The sequence below is a fragment of the Populus alba genome, chromosome 3 (assembly GCF_005239225.2).
Source record: "Populus alba chromosome 3, ASM523922v2, whole genome shotgun sequence".
Taxonomy (NCBI): domain Eukaryota; kingdom Viridiplantae; phylum Streptophyta; class Magnoliopsida; order Malpighiales; family Salicaceae; genus Populus; species Populus alba.
The window spans coordinates 11083643-11107548 of NC_133286.1; the positions used below are offsets into that span (position 1 = coordinate 11083643).

General features: G+C 29.5%; 1 protein-coding gene across 2 annotated transcripts; it reads right to left on the reverse strand.

Annotated features, from left to right (window-relative positions):
* Positions 1–333: 333 nt before the first annotated feature.
* LOC118038013 (ethylene-responsive transcription factor RAP2-12) lies at positions 334–3525 on the reverse strand. 2 transcript variants are annotated; one of them, XR_004685701.2, is made up of 3 exons: positions 3097–3525; positions 761–1665; positions 334–663 (listed from the first exon to the last, which is right to left on the reverse strand). XR_004685701.2 is itself a non-coding variant. In XM_035044248.2 (3 exons), exons 1-2 carry the CDS (start codon positions 3380–3382, stop codon positions 812–814), a joined length of 1140 nt encoding a protein of 379 aa, XP_034900139.1. In that variant the 5' UTR covers positions 3383–3525; the 3' UTR covers positions 334–663; positions 765–811. The 2 variants fall into 2 exon arrangements, 1 of the variants encoding a protein (XP_034900139.1); XM_035044248.2 differs by having other exon boundaries at positions 765–1665.
* Between the last annotated feature and the right edge of the window lie 20381 nt (positions 3526–23906).

Here is a 23906-nt window from a genome sequence, read left to right on the forward strand (position 1 = left end):
CTTCTGAAAACCATCACCTTTTACTATCTGCCACGCGGTCGGTGGACGGGAAATTGGATCAATCTCCCGAGCGCTAGTCGCCAGGCAGGAGTTGAATTTAAAAACAATATGAATCATTCAAAGAGGAGATGGCCCTGGATGATCCATGTCCTTCTGTGTTTAAAAATGCCTATCAGGGAAGAAGATGATGACCCTTCACAAGCTCCATCACCTTTCCACCTGCAAGGGCAATTAAATAAGAATGATAATACATTATTTAATAATACAATAAAAGTGAAAATGGCCCTAATTTGACTTCATCCATCATTCGTTGCATCTGGGACAGACGGAGACTTTTCAACCATAACGGCAAGCAACTTTCTCTTTCAGAAATTTATCAATACAAAGTACCGGTTAATCAGGATTCAAAAATGATGGCCACGGGGAAAACCAACCACAGTTGAAATTTAAGGCTTCAGTTCTCAAAATAAATCACACCACATTGTCAAATTACAGTCATCGAATCCAACTTCCAAAGTCCAGTGAATTCAAATGTAATGAAACGGGAAACCGATGTACTACTTTTATATGGAAAAAGCTCCTGAGAATGCTTCTCCAACACCACGGCTCTAAGCATGTTCATCTGTGTTGTACTCCATTCCCATCTCAGATAAACAACCATTCCTACGAGCAGCAAAAATGAAAGGAGGCAATTATCGATGAAACTCGTAATAGAGTAAAACAATAACTTGTAGAGATGAAAAATAGAGATGAAACTCACTAACATGTAGCCTTATTATTTACAAAACCTAGCAAGCACAGAAAAGTTTGCTCAATAAACTCCCCCAACCATGGAGGGGAAGTCTTCGAAGCTCCACAAGTCCAATGCGTTTGTGCCATCCTGAGTTGTGTCTCCATTAAGGAAGCTATCAAGAGAAGCCTCCCAGTTACCCACAAGATCTGGCATCTGAAAGTTCAACTGATTGTCAAAAGCCAGCAACTCTTCGGACAGTGATTTTCCATTCTTCTCTTCAACAGGCACTGCATTTGCAGAGTATGATTTCAACTTCTTAGGATTAGCATCCACAAAGACGGATTCATCAACTTCTGGAGTTGCTGCAAGAACAGACAAGATTTCAGGGCCTTGTTCTCCCCACCCAAAGTCACAATCAAATGAGCTGCTCCCCTTGTCAGAATTGAAATACATAGAAGCATTGTCAGAAGGAGTTAAGGGCGTCACCCCAGAATCTCCATTGACCGGGAAAGAATTCATTATTCCAAACTGGCTCACTTGTGGTTTCTCTTCCACAAAGCCCATGTTATTATAATCCGTTTCTGGGTTGCTCAAGTAACTAAAATCCTGGCTTAAATTTGCCTTAGTAAGTCGCTTCTGTGAGTTTTCCTTAATTGGATGCCTTGCTGAAGCACATGGAGCTTCATCAGGGAAGTTCACCTTAGCTTTCTTGCCACGAATTCTACGTGCCTCAGAATCATATGCTCTAGCAGCTTCTTCTGCAGTATTGAATGTTCCCAACCAGACACGTACCCCTTTCCTGGGATCACGAATCTCAGCAGCCCATTTTCCCCATGGACGCTGCCTAATTCCTCTAAACTGGTTCTTTCTCTTCCTCTTTGCTGATTTTTCAGCAAGTCCACTGAATCCAGCAGATTTAACAGCTGTAGAACCTTCAATAACAACCAAATAAAATAAGGAAACATATTAAGCACACGGGCACAGCTACTTTAGATGCGTGCTGCTGCATGAGCAAAGACTACGAAGATATCAAAAAGGAGAAACAACACTCATGAGGCAGAAAGCAGACAACGACAAGAAGAATTTTGGCTTTAAATAGATAAAAAGAGCCAATTTTACTTGCGTTGAATCACAAAATGAAATCAAGATTTGAAGCAAAATTTTCCTAACCTGGAGTTGTATTGAAATTCAATAATTATTTACTACATAGAGCTTATTGTCTGAAAAGATAGTAATTTATCAATTTTGATTTTCTCAAATTTAGACTAAAAGAGAAACCCCATCAAATGTGCGTTTAATTTATTTTACACCAACATCATGTAACCAAAGAACCCCCCAATAAAACTAGCTATTAACACCTCAGATAATAGCAGGAGATCATCACCAGAAGCATTTTACACACGTCTCTTCTGCAAGAGCAGAGATTTTAACAGCTAATGATTTGAAGAATCCATAAAGTCTAGATCTAACTGGTTTTACAAGTCCTATCTTTTTGCTGGATAATAATAATAATAATAATAAATTGTACCCAAAATAAATCAGTACACCTTATACAACCAATTTAGTCCAAAAATATACTTCAACCAAACCAGCATCAAAAATCAGAAATCCACGGATAAGAGAGGATCTTGCTCCCCATCTCAAAAGGTTTAAACTTCACAGCTTTGAGTTCTCACTATTCATCATTTATTTTCCTTCCACTTGTAAGGAAATCTAACAACCAAAAAGGAGCAATGGACAAATTAAACAATAAAGCTTGATGAAAAAAGATGGTTCCACGAATCGAAGTCCTAGATTTAATAACACAAAGACAACCGAAAAATAACAGCAATAATAACAAAGCATAATAATAGCCCAACACTAAATAAATAAATAAATAAGAAAAAACAACCTTTAATATACAAAAAATTCCTGATCATAGCAGATATTTACAAGATCTGCAATCATGAACGTCTAAGCTTTGTAAGAAAAATGACCAAAAATCTAATCCCGCAAAAATGATCAGTGAACAAGCACACACAGCTAGAAATTAATCTCATATCAATATGATCAGAAACAAAAACCCACAAGCCACCTCAATAAACTATGATTAACATAACCTACCCATATATTCCATCAAGTTCAAAATTACCAAAAATCAAGACACGAAATCAGTTTTTTTAAAGAAAGTAAGAAACTTTTAAGAAAAAAAGCCATATAAAATTTAGCAACGCGTACTCTCAGTGCTCTAGCATCGCTCTCCCAGAAACTTGATTAAAAAAATTCACAAAAACCCATTTCTAAGCTACAATCCGCTAACCCATAATCGTAATAATTAAGCAAGAAAAATTAAGACAAACAAACAAAAGAAAAGGCATTATTACCACGAGGGAGCCCACGTTTTTTAGCAGGTTCAGAAGCACTGGCAGAGAAAGCAAAAGGCTTGGCATCAGAAAAGACATCATAATCCTCGTCGACATCAGACTCATCCTTAAACTCTTGAAAATCAGCCTCAAAATCATCTTCGGGATCAGCAACAACTGGCTTCAAGTGCTTGTTGTTGAAGGGTTTCTTCGGCTCAAGCCACTCAAAGCCCGAGGTCAACCGCCGAGAAGATCGAGCGGTGGTTGTCGGAGCGATGAAGTCTGAGATGATAGCACCGCCACACATGTTGATTGATGGTGATTATACAGGTGGGTTGCTTCACGGGGGTGTAATTGAAAAGATTTTTGAGAGAGTAGTTAGAAGGTGATTTTCCTTTTTCCTCTAAGAGAGAATAATTTGTAAGTAGAGATTGTTGGGATTTAGGAGATGGTTGGAGGAGTTGTTTAATAGGTGGGGGGGAGGAAAGGACTCAGAGGGATGGATGTGAAAGTACTATTTTAGCCTTGTTCGTTGTCAAGTTGATGAGATTTTGGATGCCACAATCTTTTTATTTGAGGTTGAATTTTACATTTGTAAAAAAGGAAGGGTTATTTGGCATTACATTTTAACCGTAGAATTTTTTTTTTTTAGTTATATTTTTTTATCATTTTATATACTGATTTAAAAAACAATAAAATATTATTTTAATATATTTTAAATAAAAAACACTATAAAAAACCATTTTTATCTCAATCAAGTCTAAAGTTAGAGTAGTTTTCATTTTTATATACATATTTAATATTTTCAAGTTATGTTATGTATTAGTTAAGATTAATTTTTTTTGAGTTATTTTATAAATATATTTGACATGAATTTGTTGCATTTAGAATAATTTAATGATTTTCTTAAAATATCAACCTCAAATTTAAAAAGGAATTTAAAAATATAATATAATTTCTTAATCATTTGATCAAATCTTTAAAATTATTCTTTATGAAGTATTCTTAAAAAAAAAAAAAAAAACCATTATTATTATCTACGTTGTTATTACATAACATACCATGTTTCAGGTACATGAAATGTGTAGTTGGGTGCACGCCACACGCTCATGTTCGACATTAATATACAGGATGAGGTCATTGCATATGCTATTTGCTTCTCTTTCCTTTTCTCTTGTCAGAATGCTCTGAAACTTCTATCTTCAATTTTTATTTTTTTTTAATTTCATTCTTATATTATTGTGTGTTTGTACTATGACATGGTGAGGATGAAGGATTTTATATCATGGGTATCTTAAGTTCTATGTATTAATTACTTGACATATTTAATACGCGCAACTTTATTTTTTTCTTATTCGGTTTTATTAAATAGTTTTTGTTTCTATTTTACTTTCACAATATATAATACATCATAAATGTATTGAATTTCATGTGAATTATTAGAAGAGCATATTATGTGCATTCAAAATTATTCAAATTCTAATTCACATTCATATGTGATGAACTCCTACCATCTTGTTTGATGGAGTTTTTATTCAACCAAAACCACATAAAGCCCTATTCGTTTTAGGATAAATCTATGAATTTGTTTTTTATTTTCTAAACTGGTTTGAAAACATGGTTGATTGTGTATTTTTAAAAATTATATTTTTTTTAATTAATTTTTTTTATTTTTTAAATCGTTTTAATATACTAATATTAAGAATAAATTTTAAAAAAAAAATTATTTAGAAAATATTTTCAAGTAAAAATTATTTTAAAAAGTAACTAGAATATCAAATACTCTCTCTTTAATAGGTTGTTGGGTTTTTAAAATAAAAAACATGAATCTTGTGTCTTCTTAGCTTTCTAAATAAGTTTCTTTGTCACTATTTTATGATGAAAATTCCTTCCAAGAAAACATAATTGTAAAATTAGTTTAGAAAATAACTATATCTTAAAAAAAATTGAGAAAACTTAGAAGAAATTTTTTAAAATAAAGAAATTGTGAAAAAACTTAAAACGTGAAAAAAAAAAACATTTTTAGTATTTCAAAGGGTTTTTTTTTTTTTTGTATTTTCTAAGGTTTGTTCAATTTGTTTCTTTTCTATTGTTTTTGGATTTTTTTTTCTTTTTTTCTTTTTTTCCATTTTAGGTTTTAAAACTTTTTCTTTAAGATCGGAAAACTATACGAGATGAGCTATTAGGGTGGTCACAACTTAATACATAAATTAGACCCTTCACTATTTCAAGTTTTCCTTCTGTATAATTTCCTCTAGGTATTATATTCATGATTAGATGGGAGATTGACAAAAATCATATAATTTTCTCTGTATAATTTTTAATTTCTTCAATATCAGGTGTTAAATTCATGATTAGATGGAAGATTAGACAAAAATCATAGATATCCACGTTGATGTACAATAATTTCATTGTATATTGCTTGAGTCAATTAATTTGTGATAACAAGAGAGACCGAAAATTACAAAAGAAAACCTAATCTCGTTTATACTAGATGGCATGTCCATGTGTTGCCCTGTATTTTTAATATACCCGTGCGTTACCACGAGTTTTTGAAAAAAATCATAATATAAAAAAAAAAATTAATTAACTTAATATTAAAAAAAACAACTAAAAAATATCGTAATTCACAGTGTTTTAAAGAAAAAAAACTACAAAACTAAATTTTCAACCAACTCAATATTAAAAAATAAAATTGACAAAAATAATTTTGAAAAAAAATCTTAAAAAAAAAAAAACAATAAATGAAAACATTGTAGCAATCTATAGCATAATTATTAAACCCGGACAGCTAGTTAGGCTTGTCAAGTCTAGCGGCGCCTGATTATTGTTTTTTTTTCTATTTAAAAAAAAAATTAATGATTCTTTTTTTATGGTTTTTTCTTTAAATATTTTTAATTTATATTTAAAGTAGTACCTCTTCTCGCTTTCATTTATTTTGGAAAATATCTTCTTTTTAAATGACGATTAGTTTTTTAGTATGCATTTAAATTTGAAGAGTTTTTGAGATTCATTTATATTTTTTTTCTTTTGTATGGATGAATTTTATTTTTTTAAAAATAAAAAACTTTTTACTTTCAGATAATACTTCTAATATATGCAACATTGGATGATATTTCTTTCTCCTTTTATTTTATCCGATTAATTTAATTTGTATTTCTATTTTTATTATTATTTGCTTAAATAAAAAAATTATTTTAATAAACAAATTTAGCAAATACAACCGGGTAAATGTTCTATATTTCAAGATTAAATATATTTATTTATACATGTCTCTTGATTTTTTTTTTATTTTTTAAGTATCATTAATAATTTTTTATTTATTTATCCACATACATAATTCTTGATTTGTCTAATTATATATGTGTGTGTGTGTGTATATATATATATATTTAAATTTAATTTTTTTTTAAGCTACAAAAATACATGAAAAAAACTTACAAGTATAATTTTTTATAAAAAATAAAAATATATAACATGCAGCGAATTTGGATTCACATAGCTAGTCACATCTATCTATTCACTGTAAGTAAAAATGTAATGAGTTGAGAATTCTAGAAACCAAAACTCGTCGAAGTCAAATATAAAAGATCCCATAAGCCAAGCCACACAAAGCCATAACCAATATGGGTAAGACACATTTTATTCACCAACAGGCGTGTGGCTCAGTGGTGTTGGGAGTAAACTTTCCTTCCTTCGAATCTAGGTTCGAGTCCCAGTGAAAATGGGGCTGGAAAGTTTGCTCATTTCATGTCTTTACTGGGTCCTCCTTGTGCGGTATATCTGTCATCCCCGCGGTGTCTTATCTGCTCACTAGGGCTTGCAGGATGTTCAGTGGGCCATGGGATTAGTCGTGGTGCGCGTAAGCTGGCCCGGACACCCGCATTATCAAAAAAAAAAGACACGTTTTATTCAGAGGGCATTTGGCATTACGATGGAAAAACACTTTTTTTAAAAAAATTTAAATTTTTTTTTGTTTTTTTAAATTAATATATTTTTGATATTTTCAAATCATTTTGATGTACTGATCTTAAAAATAATTTTTAAAAAATAAAAAAATATTGGCATGCTTTTTTGAGTGAAAAGCACTTTAAAAAGCAACAACAACCACACTCTCAAACACACTCGATGGTTGCATCTGCATTTGACGTAAAATATAGAAGTAATATATTTAATAATGCTAAAAGGCATTTTATTGTTCATGTGGAACTTAGACAAATTGTTTTTGATGAACAATGGAGTCACTGTCTACTATTTCGGCTATTATTCTGGCCGAATCAGGTCCGATTCAAAGCTAAATATATTGAACTGGAACCGACCTAGTTAAAAAAAAATTATTTTTATTTTTAATTATGTTTTATTCAAAAAAATTGGAAGGAAGTCGCTTGATGACATAACATTTGCAGAATTTGATCGTAATCTCAATTTTATTCTTGATGACATTTTACCTGATGTTGTTGCGCGCTTAATGAAACAATAAAAAATATTTGATATAAGTATTATCTATTTCATGATATAATAGGAATAGTTAAATCTATAATATTTAAACTAAAAACCATCAATATATATATATATATATATATATATATATAATCTCAATTTAAAAAATATTCTTTTAATCAAACATATTAAACTACTTTTTATTCAACCTTAATTTCAATCATAAAATATTTTTTATAAAACATTTTTTTTATATCACAATTATAAAAGCTACCTAAATAGAAGATTGTATGTACGCAATTACAATGAACTTTAAGATAGAGAATCAAGTGATAATATCTTTAAATTATATTGAAAATAATTGGGTATCAACTCCTCTACTTCACTGTTCATAAGAACACTAATAGAGGTGGCCTCTTTTCTTCTTTTTCTTTTTTGTTTTATTTAAATCTTTTAATTCGATCTTTCAATATTTTTTTATTTTAAATTTATCTTTATAAATTGTTTTGATTTGCTTTCTGAAAAGTTTTTACAGTTTCAAATAAATATCATAATATTTAATTTATATTCGATTTTACGAGTATCTATTATTTATTATCGTATAATTAAATAAAAATCATTTAAAAAAATAAAGTTTTTAAACCTAATGAAATCCATTGCCCTAATCATAATTTGACGAGTTAAGCCACAAAACCCGAGTAGATTCAATGTGTCGATGTCTCAATATTAAAATAAAACGTCATCTTGAATTATTTTTGAAAAAATCAAATTATGTTTTTCATTGGTTATTCAAGTTACATTTGAACCCATCAAATTGAGTTATTATGTTAAGGCAACTCAAACATAATTTATTTTTAAATTTAAATTAAGCTGGAGTCTAAGTAAATAGGTTTTAAAAATTGATGTTTTTGGTCGAGTTTAATAATAATATTAAATAATTTCTCATGATTTAAACATTTTCTTTACATTGAAAAAAATTTGGATTCGAGCCCTAGCCTTGTACGCTAGTTTTTAGCTAAAACAATAGATTAAATAGTAAAATAAAATAAAATATGAGAGTATATACTATGCTTCTTTTTAAAAAAAAATTGCAAGAGAAAATAAGAATACGGCGAGAAAAGTGGGTAGAAGTAAATAAAACAAAAGAAAAGCAAAATACATGGCTACTACAGGCAGCAACATATAATTTTTTTTGGCGGGGATTTTGTCAAAGAGGGAGGAAAATGATGACGTTCCTTTTTTTTTTTTCCCCTTAATGATTGCTTCATGTATAAACAATGTAGAATGTGCTTAAATGACTTGTATTATGTATTTCAAGAAAATACATCAATTATCTAATTTATATCATGTATCATTTTTTTTCTGTGACAAGTGTATCTTTTCATCGGAGGTGTTTGGCTCCATGTTTTAATTGGAAGACATATTTTATAAAATAACTGCTATCATTGTTACAAATATCCAATAACCTACCATCTCCACCAAGGCATGGTAATTGAGGTAAAGATTAATCAAACTTCAGTTATAAAAAAAAAATTATTTATATTAAGAAAAGTAATATGAAGTTACCTAACTTTACAAGACTTTGTTTTATTTCTGATTAGATTCCCAAAAAAGTCCTTTGAGTCACCTAACTTGTCTTAAATTCACGAATTCAACATATTTACTCCACGGCACTGCACGCCTCATTTGAAATTGGACTTTGCCTTCTGAACTAGCTTGTGCTAGAACTTTGGTGAATTCAAATCACGGTAAGAAAGATAAAATAAAAAATGACAAAAATAAAAAAAGAAATCATGTGCGTTATTCAAGCTAAATTCATGTGTGTAGCTACGGTTATTTTTTAAAGTACTTTTTATTTTGAAATGTATCAAAATATTTTTTTTTATTTTTAAAAAATTATTTTTAAAATCAACGCATCAAAATAATTTAAAATATATAAAAAATTTAATTTTTAATTTATTTAAAATACAAGTTGGTTTGTGTTTCCAAACACTTATCCTGGACGAGCATGTGCAGACCACCAGCGACGACTTCTTCTTGGCTTCATGGGATTATTAACTGTGATTAAGGTTAAACTAATCCATGTTGATTGATTAAATACTGTCGTCATTATCGAAGGTTACGGTAAAAAAATAAGATGCCTAGGCCTTAATGTATACTCAACTAAAGGCTGGTCCCCTTCCACTCTGGTGCTCCTTAAAATAATAGACAACTTGCTGGGTTGGGTACCCACCTCCCCACCGAGGAAACAACGTTAAAGCCCATTTTGATGCAGATTGGAGATATAAATTTTTTAAATTTATATCTTTTTTAAATATCTTAAAATATACGTAAGACATTGTGAACAGCAATGATGATTGTGATTGATTGATATATAAGTTGGGATATGGGGTAGAAACATTGAACCAATAATTTGAGCAATCATGACCAGGCAAGCAAGTTGCAGATCACACACTGTTCTTACCATATCTAGAGAGATAGAACTTTGTAGTATTTCTGAAGGAGAAAAGATCGTGACAAAAAAAAAACCTTAGCTAGATAGATATGGAACCTGCCTGCCACGATTGGAAGGGAGAGCATCTGAGCTAAATTGAAGGATAAAATTGTTGATTCTATCGTTTTGTGATGGAACCAATCCCTGTCAAGAAACATGCTTAAGGATGGATTCTATAAAACTTTTTAAAAAATAATTTTTCTTCTATCCAGTAACTTACCTGACATGGTTTTGCCAATCCTGGAGGTGGTTTTGGTGTTGTCAACATAATATTTTCTTGTATTGTTGCTTTCTGCGGTGGTTGATTTTAGTTTTTAATATTTTTTGATGGAGTTACTGTGGCTATAAAAGGAGATCATAAAATATAACGTGCTCTTGTGAAAGATGATAGATGTAATTGTTCATTAGATTGTTAATTTGAGATTTGAAAAAAAGTTTGTAAAATGACCCAACAAAAATCTTATCTTGCTCAACCAAAGTTATATTTAATTAATCATCTTTACCATATATCTATAATAAGACATGAACAATAAATATAAATCATAATAAAATTGATCAATCATTAAAAGAGTTAACAAGTTCAATCAAGAACATGGCATGATAATCTCTCAACTACATAAAAAAAGGAACACATAATATGCGGCAACCTTAGATAAAAAATTATCAAGATGAATTAGAAGTTATACCATATGTCACGGGAAAAGTATGGATGTATAATTTTCAATTCAACTAAAATTACATTAAAATTCATGATGTAGCTCTATTTATGGCCAAAACAATAGTGGAAGGTCAAAACTAGTATATTTGAATCTCCTTATCCAATCTTTCTATAATTTCTATAAGCTCCCCTACAAGCTCTTCTTGAACATGAATCCAATTAATCAATGTTTCTTCTTCATTCTTTTATATCCTCTCTAAGTCCACCTTAACCCATGTATCTCGAAGAATTAATTAATTGAATCCCTGAAACTCTTTGCTCTAAGTCTAGTGACTGGAACTTCTAATAGATCTCTTGGTGTTGAAGCTAGGATCACATCAAGGATGAAGAGGTTCTCTCATGGGAAAGAAATGTTCAGAAACTCGTGATTGAAGACACGTATATTTAACCCATTAACTGGCGGTGATAAATAAAGACAAGTTAAAGAATTATCTCGTTAATCGATAGAGATTGAAAAGAGATCAAGATGATTATGATATTGAAACTGGAATTTTTTATATTTCTAATTCTTTTATGGATTGACATACGACCAAAAATCGACGAGGGAGAGACTCAAGATTTGATTGAACTTTAGGGTAGTAGAAATTCTAAAATTTCTATAAGTTAGGATCTATAAAGATTCTCTCATGAAAGTGTGAAGAACTTTTTGATACTCAAAAAAAGTTTCTTGGAGCTAACTTTGATGATTTTAAAGTACTAGAAATTTTTGGCCACAAAGAAATTAATGGACCAACTTGTTTTTCATTGCCAACAATCAAGTGTGCAAAGTTGACGCTTGAAGAATTCCAGACTGGTTTTGGTGTTATGAACAAGGTGTGTTGCCAAAAAAGAAATTCCTAGATGTTCTCGAGTACAATATAATTATGATGGATTTTGAATTCAATGTTTCAGTTAGAAGATTTGGTTTATTATGTGCATTAAAGAATGATAAAGAATTGGATTGGTCAATGGAGAAATACATTGCTTTTAGCATTGTATATGGCTTGGAACATGAGCATGTTACTAGCAAGCATGATATTTTTAATAGAAAAGTTGAGCATGTAAAGTGTTAGAAACTTTTGATTTGAACTCCACGAAATAGAGGCAAAGTCAATTTAAAGGATAAGTTCTTTTTAACCTGAGGAGATCAAGATTTTTTTTTTTCTTAACACATGTTTTTTATGTATTTGTTGGATCAAGATGAAATTTTACTAGAAAATTATAGGGACCTGTTTTGTATAAAATTAAAATCTTGTAGTCATTGGATATTTATAAGGCCTTCAAATAAAACCTAAAAGTTACTATTCAGAATTTAACATATTTTTTAGTTGATTGAGAATTTTTTTCTTAATTAATTTAAAAATATTTTATTATTTTTTAAAATTTATTTAAGATATTTTTTCTAGTATACAAGCAATCTAAAGAGCTATAATAATGATTTTTTATTTAAGAAAATATTAAATAATAAAATTTTAAATTAAAATATTTTTTTAACACCGTGAAAATGCCATGACATGTATTAATAATCAATGACTAGTTTTCACTCTAGAACATTGCATGCCTCATTTAAGTTTGAATTTTGGTGGATTCTAATTAGGGTAAAAAAGTCATTTAAAATTATATGTGTTATTAACAAAATTTAGTTGGAGAGGGATTTTCACTATAGAATGTGAGTTAAAATATTAGTCATTGAAATATTGTTTTCATGGTTTTGTCCCTCATAAAAAAAAAAAAACATTAATTATTAGAAGGCAATGGAGTTTTTTCACAAGATTCATTAGTCACTACCAAATTTATCAAGGATATTACACTTTAATTGTACAACAAAATGACAAAAATACTATTGGAAATAAAAAAATTTTAAACTAGCATCAATGAGCATTTTCATATTCTAATAATGGTTTTTTTTTTTTATTAATATCAAGTCAGTTAAGAGGGAATTTGATATTTTACTAAATATAAAAAATAAAACAAAAAATATAAAGCATAATGAAACGATTAAAATGTCATTAGAAGCCAAAAAATTTAAACTGATCTTTTTTTTTCCGCAATGGTTTTCTCATTAGAAAATATTAAATAATAAGATTTTAAATCAAAATGTTTTTTTAACACCGTGAAAGTGTCATGACATGTATTAATCATCAATGACTAGTTTTCACTCTAGAACATTGCATGCCTCATTTAAGTTTGAATTTTGGTGATTCTAATTGGGGTAAAAAAATCATTTAAAATTATGTGTTATTAACAAAATTTAGTTGGAGAGGGATTTTCACTATAGAATGTGAGTTAAAATATTATTCATTGAAATATTGTTTTCATGGTTTTGTCCCTCATTAAAAAAAAAAAATTAACATTAATTATTAGAAGGCAATGAAGTTTTTTCACAAGATTCATTAGTCATTACCAAATTTATCAAGATATTATACTTTAATTGTACAACAAAATAACAAAAATACTATTGGAAATAAAAAATTTTAAACTAGCATTAATGAGCATTTTCATATTCTCATAATAGTTTTTTTTAAATTATTATTAAGTGAGTTAAAAGAGGGAATTTCATATTTTACTAAATATAAAAAATAAAACAAAAAATATAAAGCATAATGAAATGATTAAAATGTCATTAGAAGCCAAAAAATTTAAACTGGTCTTTTTTTTTTTCCGCAATGGTTTTCTCATTAGTGTCAGGTCTGAGTTAAGAAAAAAAATTGGTATTTGACTAAATATAAAAAATAAAAAAAGATTGGTGAGCTTGTGATGCATACTTTGACGAGTGGGAGGCGCCCCCGCCATTCAGTTGATGCATGTGGTGCCTCTTCAACGCCTAAAAATGCCCTTTCATCATAACATTTGAAGTCCATCGTGTTCTAATCTTGTTGGTATAATTTGTGTCATTGATGAGTGTCTGGTTTGTCATTGATGAGCCTCTATTTTTCCTTTTTTTTTTCTTCCTCCTTCTTTAAAAATCACAACTTGGTCCTCTTTGTTATATATCTAAATTTAGTTTTTATTCTTTTGATATTTATTTTTTTCTTGGCTTTTTTATAGAAGTTTTATTTGTTTTTGATTTTATCTTTTAATCTCAATTTACCATACACATATATTGATTTGGTCCTTATTCTTTTTTTTTTTTTTGGTTTTTTTATGTTGAATTTTTTTTTTTTTTTGTAATTTCACTCTTCAATAAAAAAATGACGATACAAGCAAAAGCTAAAGACAATAACAAACAAAGAACTTATAAATTTTTATGAGCGAAAGGGGTTGTAGATATGAATCTTAAATTCACAAGTTTATTCTCTCTAAGATAATAATAATGAAATTTGTCTCCTTTTGAGGTTTACAAAGCCTTAAACAAGCTATAAACCTTATATCAACTAATAAACAAAAACAAAAATAAAAAAATAACAAGGAAATAACCATAAAATCCAAAGCAATGCATGTAATCCGAAAATAACAAGAAAAATCACAAAATTATCAAAATTAGGATCTTGGGAAACAATTTTTTTATATCTAAAGATCTAACGGTCTAATTAGAAATTTCATAAATATTTTAAGGAAAACAACTTCTGGAACCTCTTGTAAAAATTTAAGTGAAATTCAATGATCAAATAAAAAGTTATGGTTATTTTAAGTTATCATTTTGGTCAGGTGTGACTAGACCTTTTTAAGCCTAAATCTTGTTTTAATGGTCCATAAATGCATATACTAGGTCATTCATGTAATTTTTCCGGGGTAGATCCATATCTTAGTTGCAACAGACTCACACCTAACTACTTAGAATCTTTTATTATTGGAAGCTCGACAACAACATTTGTTTTTGTTTTTTATTTCAATCTTAATCCTAATTCATTTTTCTTATCTTTCTAGTCCCTTTTTTCAAATTTTTTTTCTTTTTAATTTCACCCTTCAATAAAAATAATAAATTTATTTTATATTTTAGTTTTGAACCCATTCTTTTAATTGTCATTTTTTATTTTGGATCTTTTTGTGTAATTGATTTTCTTTTTCAAGTTAATATTTAAACTTTTAATTGGTTGAGAATTGAGTTTTGTGATTTTTTCAGATAAAATGCTTCCAGTCTAATGCCCTTGATCACGAGTTTGAAAATTAACGTTAGTTTGACTTTGTTTTTTTCTCTTTTCAGCTTTATGATTTTTTATGTTTTTTTTATGGTTGATTGACCTTAAGTGACTCACTCTTTATTCCCTAAGTTACAGATTTGTCATGCTAATTTGAATTGAATTAAGTTGGATTTTTTTTATTTCCTAATTTTATCGTTTTATATTTAATCAATTGAAGCTACATCATTCATTTTTTTACAAAAAAAAAAATTTTTTTTCTTTGATTATTGATACCATTTCTTCTTCTTCTTTTTCCTATTTGGTCCATTGGTTGTTATTTTATTTTATTTTTTTTATCATCTGATTTTTAATTTTTCTTTTTAAAATTAAAAACATGTTTGTGCTATCCAAACATCAATTTTTAATGCAAAGAAAATATCGCTACGTAGCGTAGTTAGGCAGCTAGTTAAAAGCTAAATTACTGGGAAGGCAGATTCTAAAAATGTTCCAAGAAAACAAAAACATTTATTGCCCTTTCCTTTTAGGATTTTCTTTTCATGGATGAGGATGTGGAGACCACCAGCCATGACTTCTGCTTAGCTTCCTGGGATTATTAACTGTGATTAAGGATAAACTTATTAATTGTGATTAAGGTTAAACTAATACTGTCAACATCATCAAAGATTACGGGGAAAAAAACAGATGTTCCGATCCATTCCTCTCTTGTTTTTTTAACGTACAACTTGTTTAAAACCCGTTTAATATCCACCAGTTCACAGAAAGAACTATGTTTAAAACACGTTTGATGCAAATTGGAGATATAAATATCTTGAAAAATACGAAAAACATTGCTAACAGCAATAATGATTGTGATTGATTGATATATATATAAGCTGGGATGGGATGGAAACATTGAACCATTAATTTGAAAACCGTGACTGGGCAAGCAAGGAGTAGATTAGAACACGCTCTGTTTTTACCCTATCTAATCACCAAGAACGAGGCGAGCCATTAATTCAATCCAGAGGAGATCTTTATGGTATTTTGGAAGGAGAAAAGATCCTGACCCAAAAATCTTGCTAGCTAGACATGAAAACTGCCCACCACGACTGAAAGAGGGGGGAGCATCTGGACCAAATTGAAGCGTAAAATCGCTGCTTCCATTGTTTTGTAGTTTATGACATGGTTGGGTTTTTTGCTGGTTTTTATTTCCTAGAATGATATGACTGATTTTTATAATCTAGAATATTATGGTTGGCTTTGGATGGCTCGGTCCAGGGCAGATGGTATGCCTAATTTTGAAATATTCTAGATAGAGAATACTCTAAACTATAGACATACACACATATTAGATAATAAAAATTATGAATTTTTATTATGAAGGTCTGTGGTGTATTTATAACCTATAACACTTGTTTTTTTATGAAGAGAAAAGTCTGGAGTGTAATCTTATCCTGATAACATTTAATGATAGATAAGTATCTCTTACATCTATATTAATATTTAATGGCAATATAGTGGGTCCTTGGAGCACTTTTATATATCTAAAATGTGTGATCTTACCTTGATAACATTTAATGAAGAATAAATATCCCTTATATCCATATTAATGTTTGATGGGAATATAGTCAGTCCTTAAAGGACTTTTATACATTTAAAAGGTGTTGGGATATTAGGGTTCAAGATGTCAAATATAACTAAACTCATCAAGACTAAGTTCTTCCTCGAGGATAGACCTAATAGAGGTTGGTCATTCTCTTGGACATGTCAAGAGAGAATGACCACTCTCTTAGACGGGTTAAGGGAGGATGATTATTCCCTTAGGCGTGCTCAAGAAAAAATGATCATTACCTTGAACTTGATTAACTGTCAAGTCCAAGTGTTTTGGGTCTGATATATTTGCTAGACTGACATTGTCTTGACTTCGCGGGCAACCAAGTCCAAATGCCTTGGACCTGACATGTTTGCTAGACTCACGTTACCTTAGACTTGACTGACTGTCAGGTCCAAAGTGCTTTAGACCTGACATATTTGCTAGACTCACATAACTTTGGACTTAACATATTTTCCAGACCCACATTGTCTTGGACCCGACGGAATGTCAAGTTCAAGTATCTTGAGTCTGACATGTTTGCAAGACCCATATTACCTCATTCCCATGGGTTTGCCAAAGAAGAATGCCTATTTTCATGGGCGTGCTAGAGGCTTGACATATTGTTAAAACTAGCATGCTCGAGACTTGAAATACTGTCAAGCTCAAAAGCATCTAGGTGTGGTATGACTGGCACCAGACCCAACATATCAGGGATTGACAGGCTTAGCACACAACTAAGCTCAATCACTGGTAGGTTTGGTTGGCGCTAAACCCAGCATGCCTAGAGCTTGATACACTACCAAACCCAATCATGTTTGGATATTGCTAGCGCTAAGCTCAGCGTGCACAAGGCTTGACACATTGCTAAGCCCCTATTCAGAGCATGCCCGAGGGAGGAGGATCATAAGGGTTTTTTAGGCTCGTTAAAAATAGATTTATTAGTAGCCCCTCAATAAAAAAATTAATGTGTTGTCATTAGCTAGTCATGGTGATTATTTAATTATTGTGTCATGCAATAGTTGTTATATCATGCATGCTATTAATGAAAATACAATTGATGAGAAGTGTCATTAGCGTATAAAATAATATATACTCAGTATACAAAAACATATGTTTGTGTAGAAAAAAAAAATATATGAAAAATTTGTTTGCATGACTCCTGATAACTCGAGAAATACATAAAAGAATGTGTCAAGATATAATTAGATAGACCGGGTCAGTATTTGGTGTCAAGCTGAAAATCCATGTTCTTGGCTGTAAAGTAGTAGACACACATGACTATTCACTTGGTCTACTATTAGAGAATAGTAAATTATTATATTCTTTTAGTTTTTTTTATATATAATTTATAATTATAATTTACAATATAATATTTAAAAAAAAAAGAAAAGAAAAGCAAAGTGATAAAAGTACACACTAACCATGTGGGTGAAAAACATATGAATCTTATTCAACCAATATAATTTGAGGAATTTGATGTGTGTTTAGTAATGAGATAGATAATATTTTTGCAAAATATTTTTAAATTAAAAATACATTAAAACTGTGTTGTTTTATATTTTTTATATTAATAAATTAAAATTATTAAAAAAATAAAAATTAATTTAATATTTTTCAAAATAAAAAACATTTTAAAAAAATTAATTAACTGCGTGAGCACACGAGCAAGATTAATTGTGAAAATAACTGAAGGTATTGCTAGCTAGATCTGAAACAAACTCGTGGTGGGTCCTTCTCCTTTCCTTTCCTGTCTTTTGGCTTCTCCGTTATCATTGTCGTTTGCTATATTTGGAATGGATTATTTTTTAAAGTATTTTTTATATTAAAATATATTAAAATAATAATTTTTTTATTTTTAAAATTAACATATAAAAGCAATTCAAAACATGAAAAAAAAGTTAATTTTTAATAAAAAATTTTTTTAAAAACATGTTGTATTTTTTTAAAAAATTTTATTGAATAGATAGATTAATTTTCTTATAAATGATTTAAAAAAAAAACAAAAAATTAAAGAAGATCGAGGAAACACCTTTACTGTTAAAAGAAAAAAGGAAAAAAACTCTCTCTCTCCTGTTTTTTAAATAATATTTTTCTTTTCCTCGCAGACGACAGTCTGGCAAGTGCATGAACCTCCTTAGTCCTTTTCGCTCCTTTTTCGGCCGCCTATGGATGGAATATCAATGTCACTTCAAGCAATTTGCATTGAAGATCGATTCGTTTTTTTTTTTCTTTTTTTTTTTCTTTTCAAAAATAGCAATATTCATTTATTAGAAAATATGCAAAGATACCTCCAATTGCTTCCATTTATTCCGTCCTGGCAGTGAGAATTTTAGCCCCCCCGTGAAAACTAAAGGAGAGTGCTGAGAAAATAATCAATATAATAGTTTACAAACTTCCTATGTTTTACTTTAGATGGATGTTTTAGTACTGTGATACTGTGTTTTTTTTACTTAAAAATATATTTAAAATAATTTTTTAATTTTTAATATGAATACATTAAAATTATTAAAAAACAATAAAAAATTAATTTAGTATATTTTCAAGATAAATATATTTTTAAAACAAATAAAAAAAATGAAAACATAATTTCAAACATGTAGACATAATGTGCGGACGCTGCTAAATTACGGGGAGGATAGGGAATAACACGTGAATACCATCTTTGAATTTCTTGTAGATTCGTTGATAAATTGTAGTCATATTGATATTTTTTCTTAAATATTATTACAATCTTTGTAATACTCTATCGTTTAAAAAGACTTATTGAGTCAAAAGGATTTATAAAATCTTATTCATGCTTGTATCTTTAGATTCTACTCACCTTACATAAATACAGAGTATAAACATAATTAAATCACATAAAATTATTAAATCTAGCATATGACCCGCGTTCCGCAGTGTTTCAATAATAATTTTTTTGTTAAATATAAAAATAATTAAGTTGGGTTAAAAATATAAAATGTATTTTCACTATCATCATTTTTAAATAAAATATTTTCTATATTAGTACCATGTATAGCACATACCAGAACAACACCCAATACACCTGTAACAAATTTTTTTCCCTATAATTTTTTTCCTTTTAAAATATTTTCAATTTTATTTTTTGTCATCTTTAAATATTTTTTTCTTTACTCTTATTGAATTGTTTTTCATACCGTAAAAAGAAAATAAATTGATGTAACTTTTTATATATTGTACAAAAGTTGGGTGATGATAATTGTTTTTTATTTAAGATTGAGTTGAATTTCCTTATTAAAACATGTTTATTGTTGTTTTTCAAAAATATTTTTTTAAAACTATGAATTTTTTTTTTATTTTTTTTCTTTACTTCAAATAAATAATTTTTGATGTTTTTGTATTATTTTGATATGATGATTTGGCTGGGCAGCCAGATCCAAGAAGATTTGGTCAATAAAAAAATCAATTATATATTTTTCTTCAATGCAAATTAATATGTGTTGATGTTTTTGTATTATTTTTGATATTATGATATAAAAAATCAAATGTAAAAAATAAAAAAAATATTATCTCAATATATTTTTTCAATTTTTTTTTTAAATAACCATTGCTGACAGCAAGACCCCAACGCTATTGGTAGTGGTGTTTTTGGAGAGTTTGCGGTCGAGGAATTGAATAATGTAATCGAGTTGTTTAGTGGAGGATTCTAAGGAGGAGGTGGTGTTGGAGGGTTGTAAATTGTCCTCGTAGTCAAATGAGGATTGTGATGAGATTGAGGAGGAAATGTAATGGTTGAAGATCTTGGGTGTTTGGACTGGAGGTGAAGACATAGGAGAATCATCATTGTTGTTGGTTTGAGAAGATGGAGAGTGAACAAAGAAGAAAACATCGTCATTTAGGTCCATCACTATTATTGTTGTTGGTTACCTGTAACTAAAAAGAGAAAGAGTTAATATAAGAAGAGGAAGTTGGGGTTTGAGATTGTAAGATATTAGAGAGAGAAGAATAGATAGCGAGGTTGACAATTTTACAACTGTGGACTGTACGGTACAATACTGTTAATATAACCGACATTAGTGGTGTATTTTATGTTTTTTTAAGTCCTATCGGATAACAGGGCCCAACTGTATTGAATCATGCTAGACATTGGACCCAATGCCTTCATTATTGAAAGAAATCAAAAGATGAAGGACCAAAGTAAACTTTGGCTAAAATCTCTAATTTAAGGACCAAAATGGCATCATTTTGAAGAAAACAAAGGATCAGACGATGCGTTGTTTGCTTACTATTCATTGTCTTCTTCCTCTTCACCCTGAAAAAATTGCTAAGAGGGCTACTTTTTAGGGGCATTTAAAGGTTTTTCTATTCACCAAATTTAACGAAAAAAATATATCAAAACAACGGATTGACATTTGACTATACCCCGGTATGGCTCCCCTAAGCTGATTGACACCACAGGCATGGTGGTGTTGCCCTAAAAAGGACAACTTAGGCAATCTTGAATTTTTAAAATTTAATAGTTCATAATGGTAACTTTAAACCGATGGTCGGGATCCTTCCGATTCGATTTAAGGGCTAAAGGCCGATATTTGGCATTAGTAAAGACAAAATGTCATTTTTTTCATTCTTTATAAATAGTAGTGGATTTCATGCCCTAAGCATTAAGAAATCAAGGTCCAAAGTTGGTAAAAAAAACTAGCCCCCACCCTCGATTTTTGTTTTCCTTTTTCTTCCAACTTTCTGCCACTCTCTTCCTCGCGCCTCAGCCACCACCAACCACAGCCGGACTTCCCAACACAACCAGGAACACCATCGACAGCTCTTCTCCTCCAGCCAAGTGAGCGTTCTTCTTTTTCTTCCTAACCCCCCTAGATGGGAACCATTGCATGAAGAATCCTACATGCAATGGCCAAATAACTAACCTCATAGTCACTAGGTTGGGCCAGTGACCATCCGGGCTTGGGATGGACCTTAACCATAAGGTCGAGTCAGGTTTAGCCCATTTAAAAAAAAAAGAGTGATGTTGGGCCTCATCCTGCCCAACTAAATTGGGTCTGAGATCGGAGCTCATGCCCACATGACCAGGGCTGACCCAAACCATACCAAAAGGAGGAGAGCGGCTAGGTTTGTAGGGCTACCAGTCAACCCAACCCATATAATTATTATTATAATAAAAAATAATAAAAAGACAAAACAATCCAAAAATTTTCATAAGTCTTTTCAAAAATATTTGTGACTTTCTCGCATGTTTTTCTATCAATTTTGTCCAATATTGGATCATGGACTTACATTGTAAGATATGAATCCGGTACAAAATTCCTGATTTTCTCCAAAATTTCCAGGAAAAAAAGCAACAGAAAAAAAAATGAAATCCTTATTTCAAAAACACAATTTTTTTTGTTTGTTTCGTGCATATAACCCATTCCTAAAATTCTTCTAGTTATAATTTTATAAAATACAAAATTTACATCTTCCTTATATTTTAAAATACAAAATAAATATCCTCATCACATGATTATTTAGTGTATCGAATAAATAGCCGTTCAATATTTGCTTCTCCAAGCAGAGACAACGTCTAGTATTTTTGTCCATAGTGAGCTTGATGCGCGAGTCGAACCATGCATAACGAAGGGCTCACTTTACCCGACCTATCAAAAATCTCACTAGATCAAGATGAGAGTTAATTTAACTGAATGGACCAGAGTGAGTCGATACCTATCCTCCACTAACAATAACAATAACAATAACAATAATAATAATAATAATAATAATAATAATAATAATAACAACAACAATAATTTTTACTACTATGAACTTGTATATTTATTTAGAAGTAGGTTGTTTTTATGTTTTAAAAATATTTAAAAAAAAATTAATTGTTTTTTTTTAATTTATTTTTGTTTCAAATCAATTTTTTTTCATATTTTTAGATTGTTTTAATATAATAATATTAAAAATTAAAAAATATTATTTTAATATATTTTTAAATAAAAAACAATTTAAATTTTCTTCTATCTCTCTTGCTTCTCATAAATCTCATAAATTAAGGGGCCTAAACCCAACCACTCTGGACCCAACATGGACTCAACCCAAAATAATATAGCAAATCACAAACAAGAATAATTTCAAGTAAATGAAGACCGAACACATCCCAATTAATTAAGCCCACTACACGAATCCGATCAACCTTGGAAAATCAAATCTCATTCAAGTTTAACGATAGAAAATGTCCAAACGCTCATCCATTTATAAATATATTAAATATATTAATTATCATTTTGTATGTTTATAATCGAGGTCAAGAATATAAATATATAACATATTCCTTAATATAACTCGGAATCCAGGGACATATGCAAAACTTGATTCAAAGTCTTGGCTAAATCAGATAATGAATGGCGTCTAACAACTATGAATGACTTTATCATATATTATCATGGATATCTTGCAGGTTGCACGAAGAAAATGGAGCGTGATGAAAGGCTTAGGTCATTGACTTCCTGGTTTAATAATATCATATTATTTTGATAATATAAAATAAAAAATACAACAACAAAAAGATAAATGGAAAACAAAATTAACAAAGAAAAAAAGATAAAAGCCTAACTGAGTTAGCATTGTCAAATTTGCAACTTGATACTGGATAGTGATACCAAAATAACTCCGTAGAAAGCAAATTGAATAAAATAATGAATCTTAATTATCAAACAATCCAATATCGAAAAGAGTAATTAAGAAAAACATATTAAAAAAAAAAATTAAGTCAACCCGGGTTAACCCGTTAACCCATGACCATGGATATATGATTGGGATAACACCGTGACTATAGGCATATGATTGAGATAACCTCATAGACAAGAAAGAGAAAAAAACGTGAAGACCAATTTACAATAAATCAAATATTGAAGGATGAGATTGAATTTTGTTTTTTTAAAACAGAGTGAAGTCAACTTATATTAATATCCAAAACCCGCAACATTTGTCATGAGCCAGAGACTAACATTATAGAAGGTAAACCTTAAAAAAAGTAAAATTCTCAATAAAAAATACTAAGGGATGAAATTGAAGGAAAAAAGCAAAAAAAAAAAAAATCTAAAACAAAAAAAATAGTAATTAAAAGAAAGAGAAAAACATTTGACATAAAAATAAATCAAAATCAAATACTAAGGAATGATATTGAAAAACACAATTCAATTAGAAAAAAAAGATAAAAGGAAATAAATAACAATTAAAATAATGGGGACTAAATTTGACACAAAAAAATGAAACTAAATGATGACGAACTAAATTGAAGAAAAAAATAATATAAAAAAGATTAAAAAATAAAAAAAATATGGATCAAATTAGAGATGGAAAAAATTTCAAAAGACATATAAATAGAAATTAAAACAATGAGGATCAAAATTAATACAAAAACCAAATAAAACCATGTGATGAGGAACTAAATTGAAGAAAAATGTTAATAAAAAAAGATAAAAAAGAAATCAAATATAAATCGAAAGAATGATTACTAAATTGGATATGAAAAACAAATTAAAAGACATCTTTGTATTATACCAAGAAGAAGAGAGTGAGAAAAGGTGG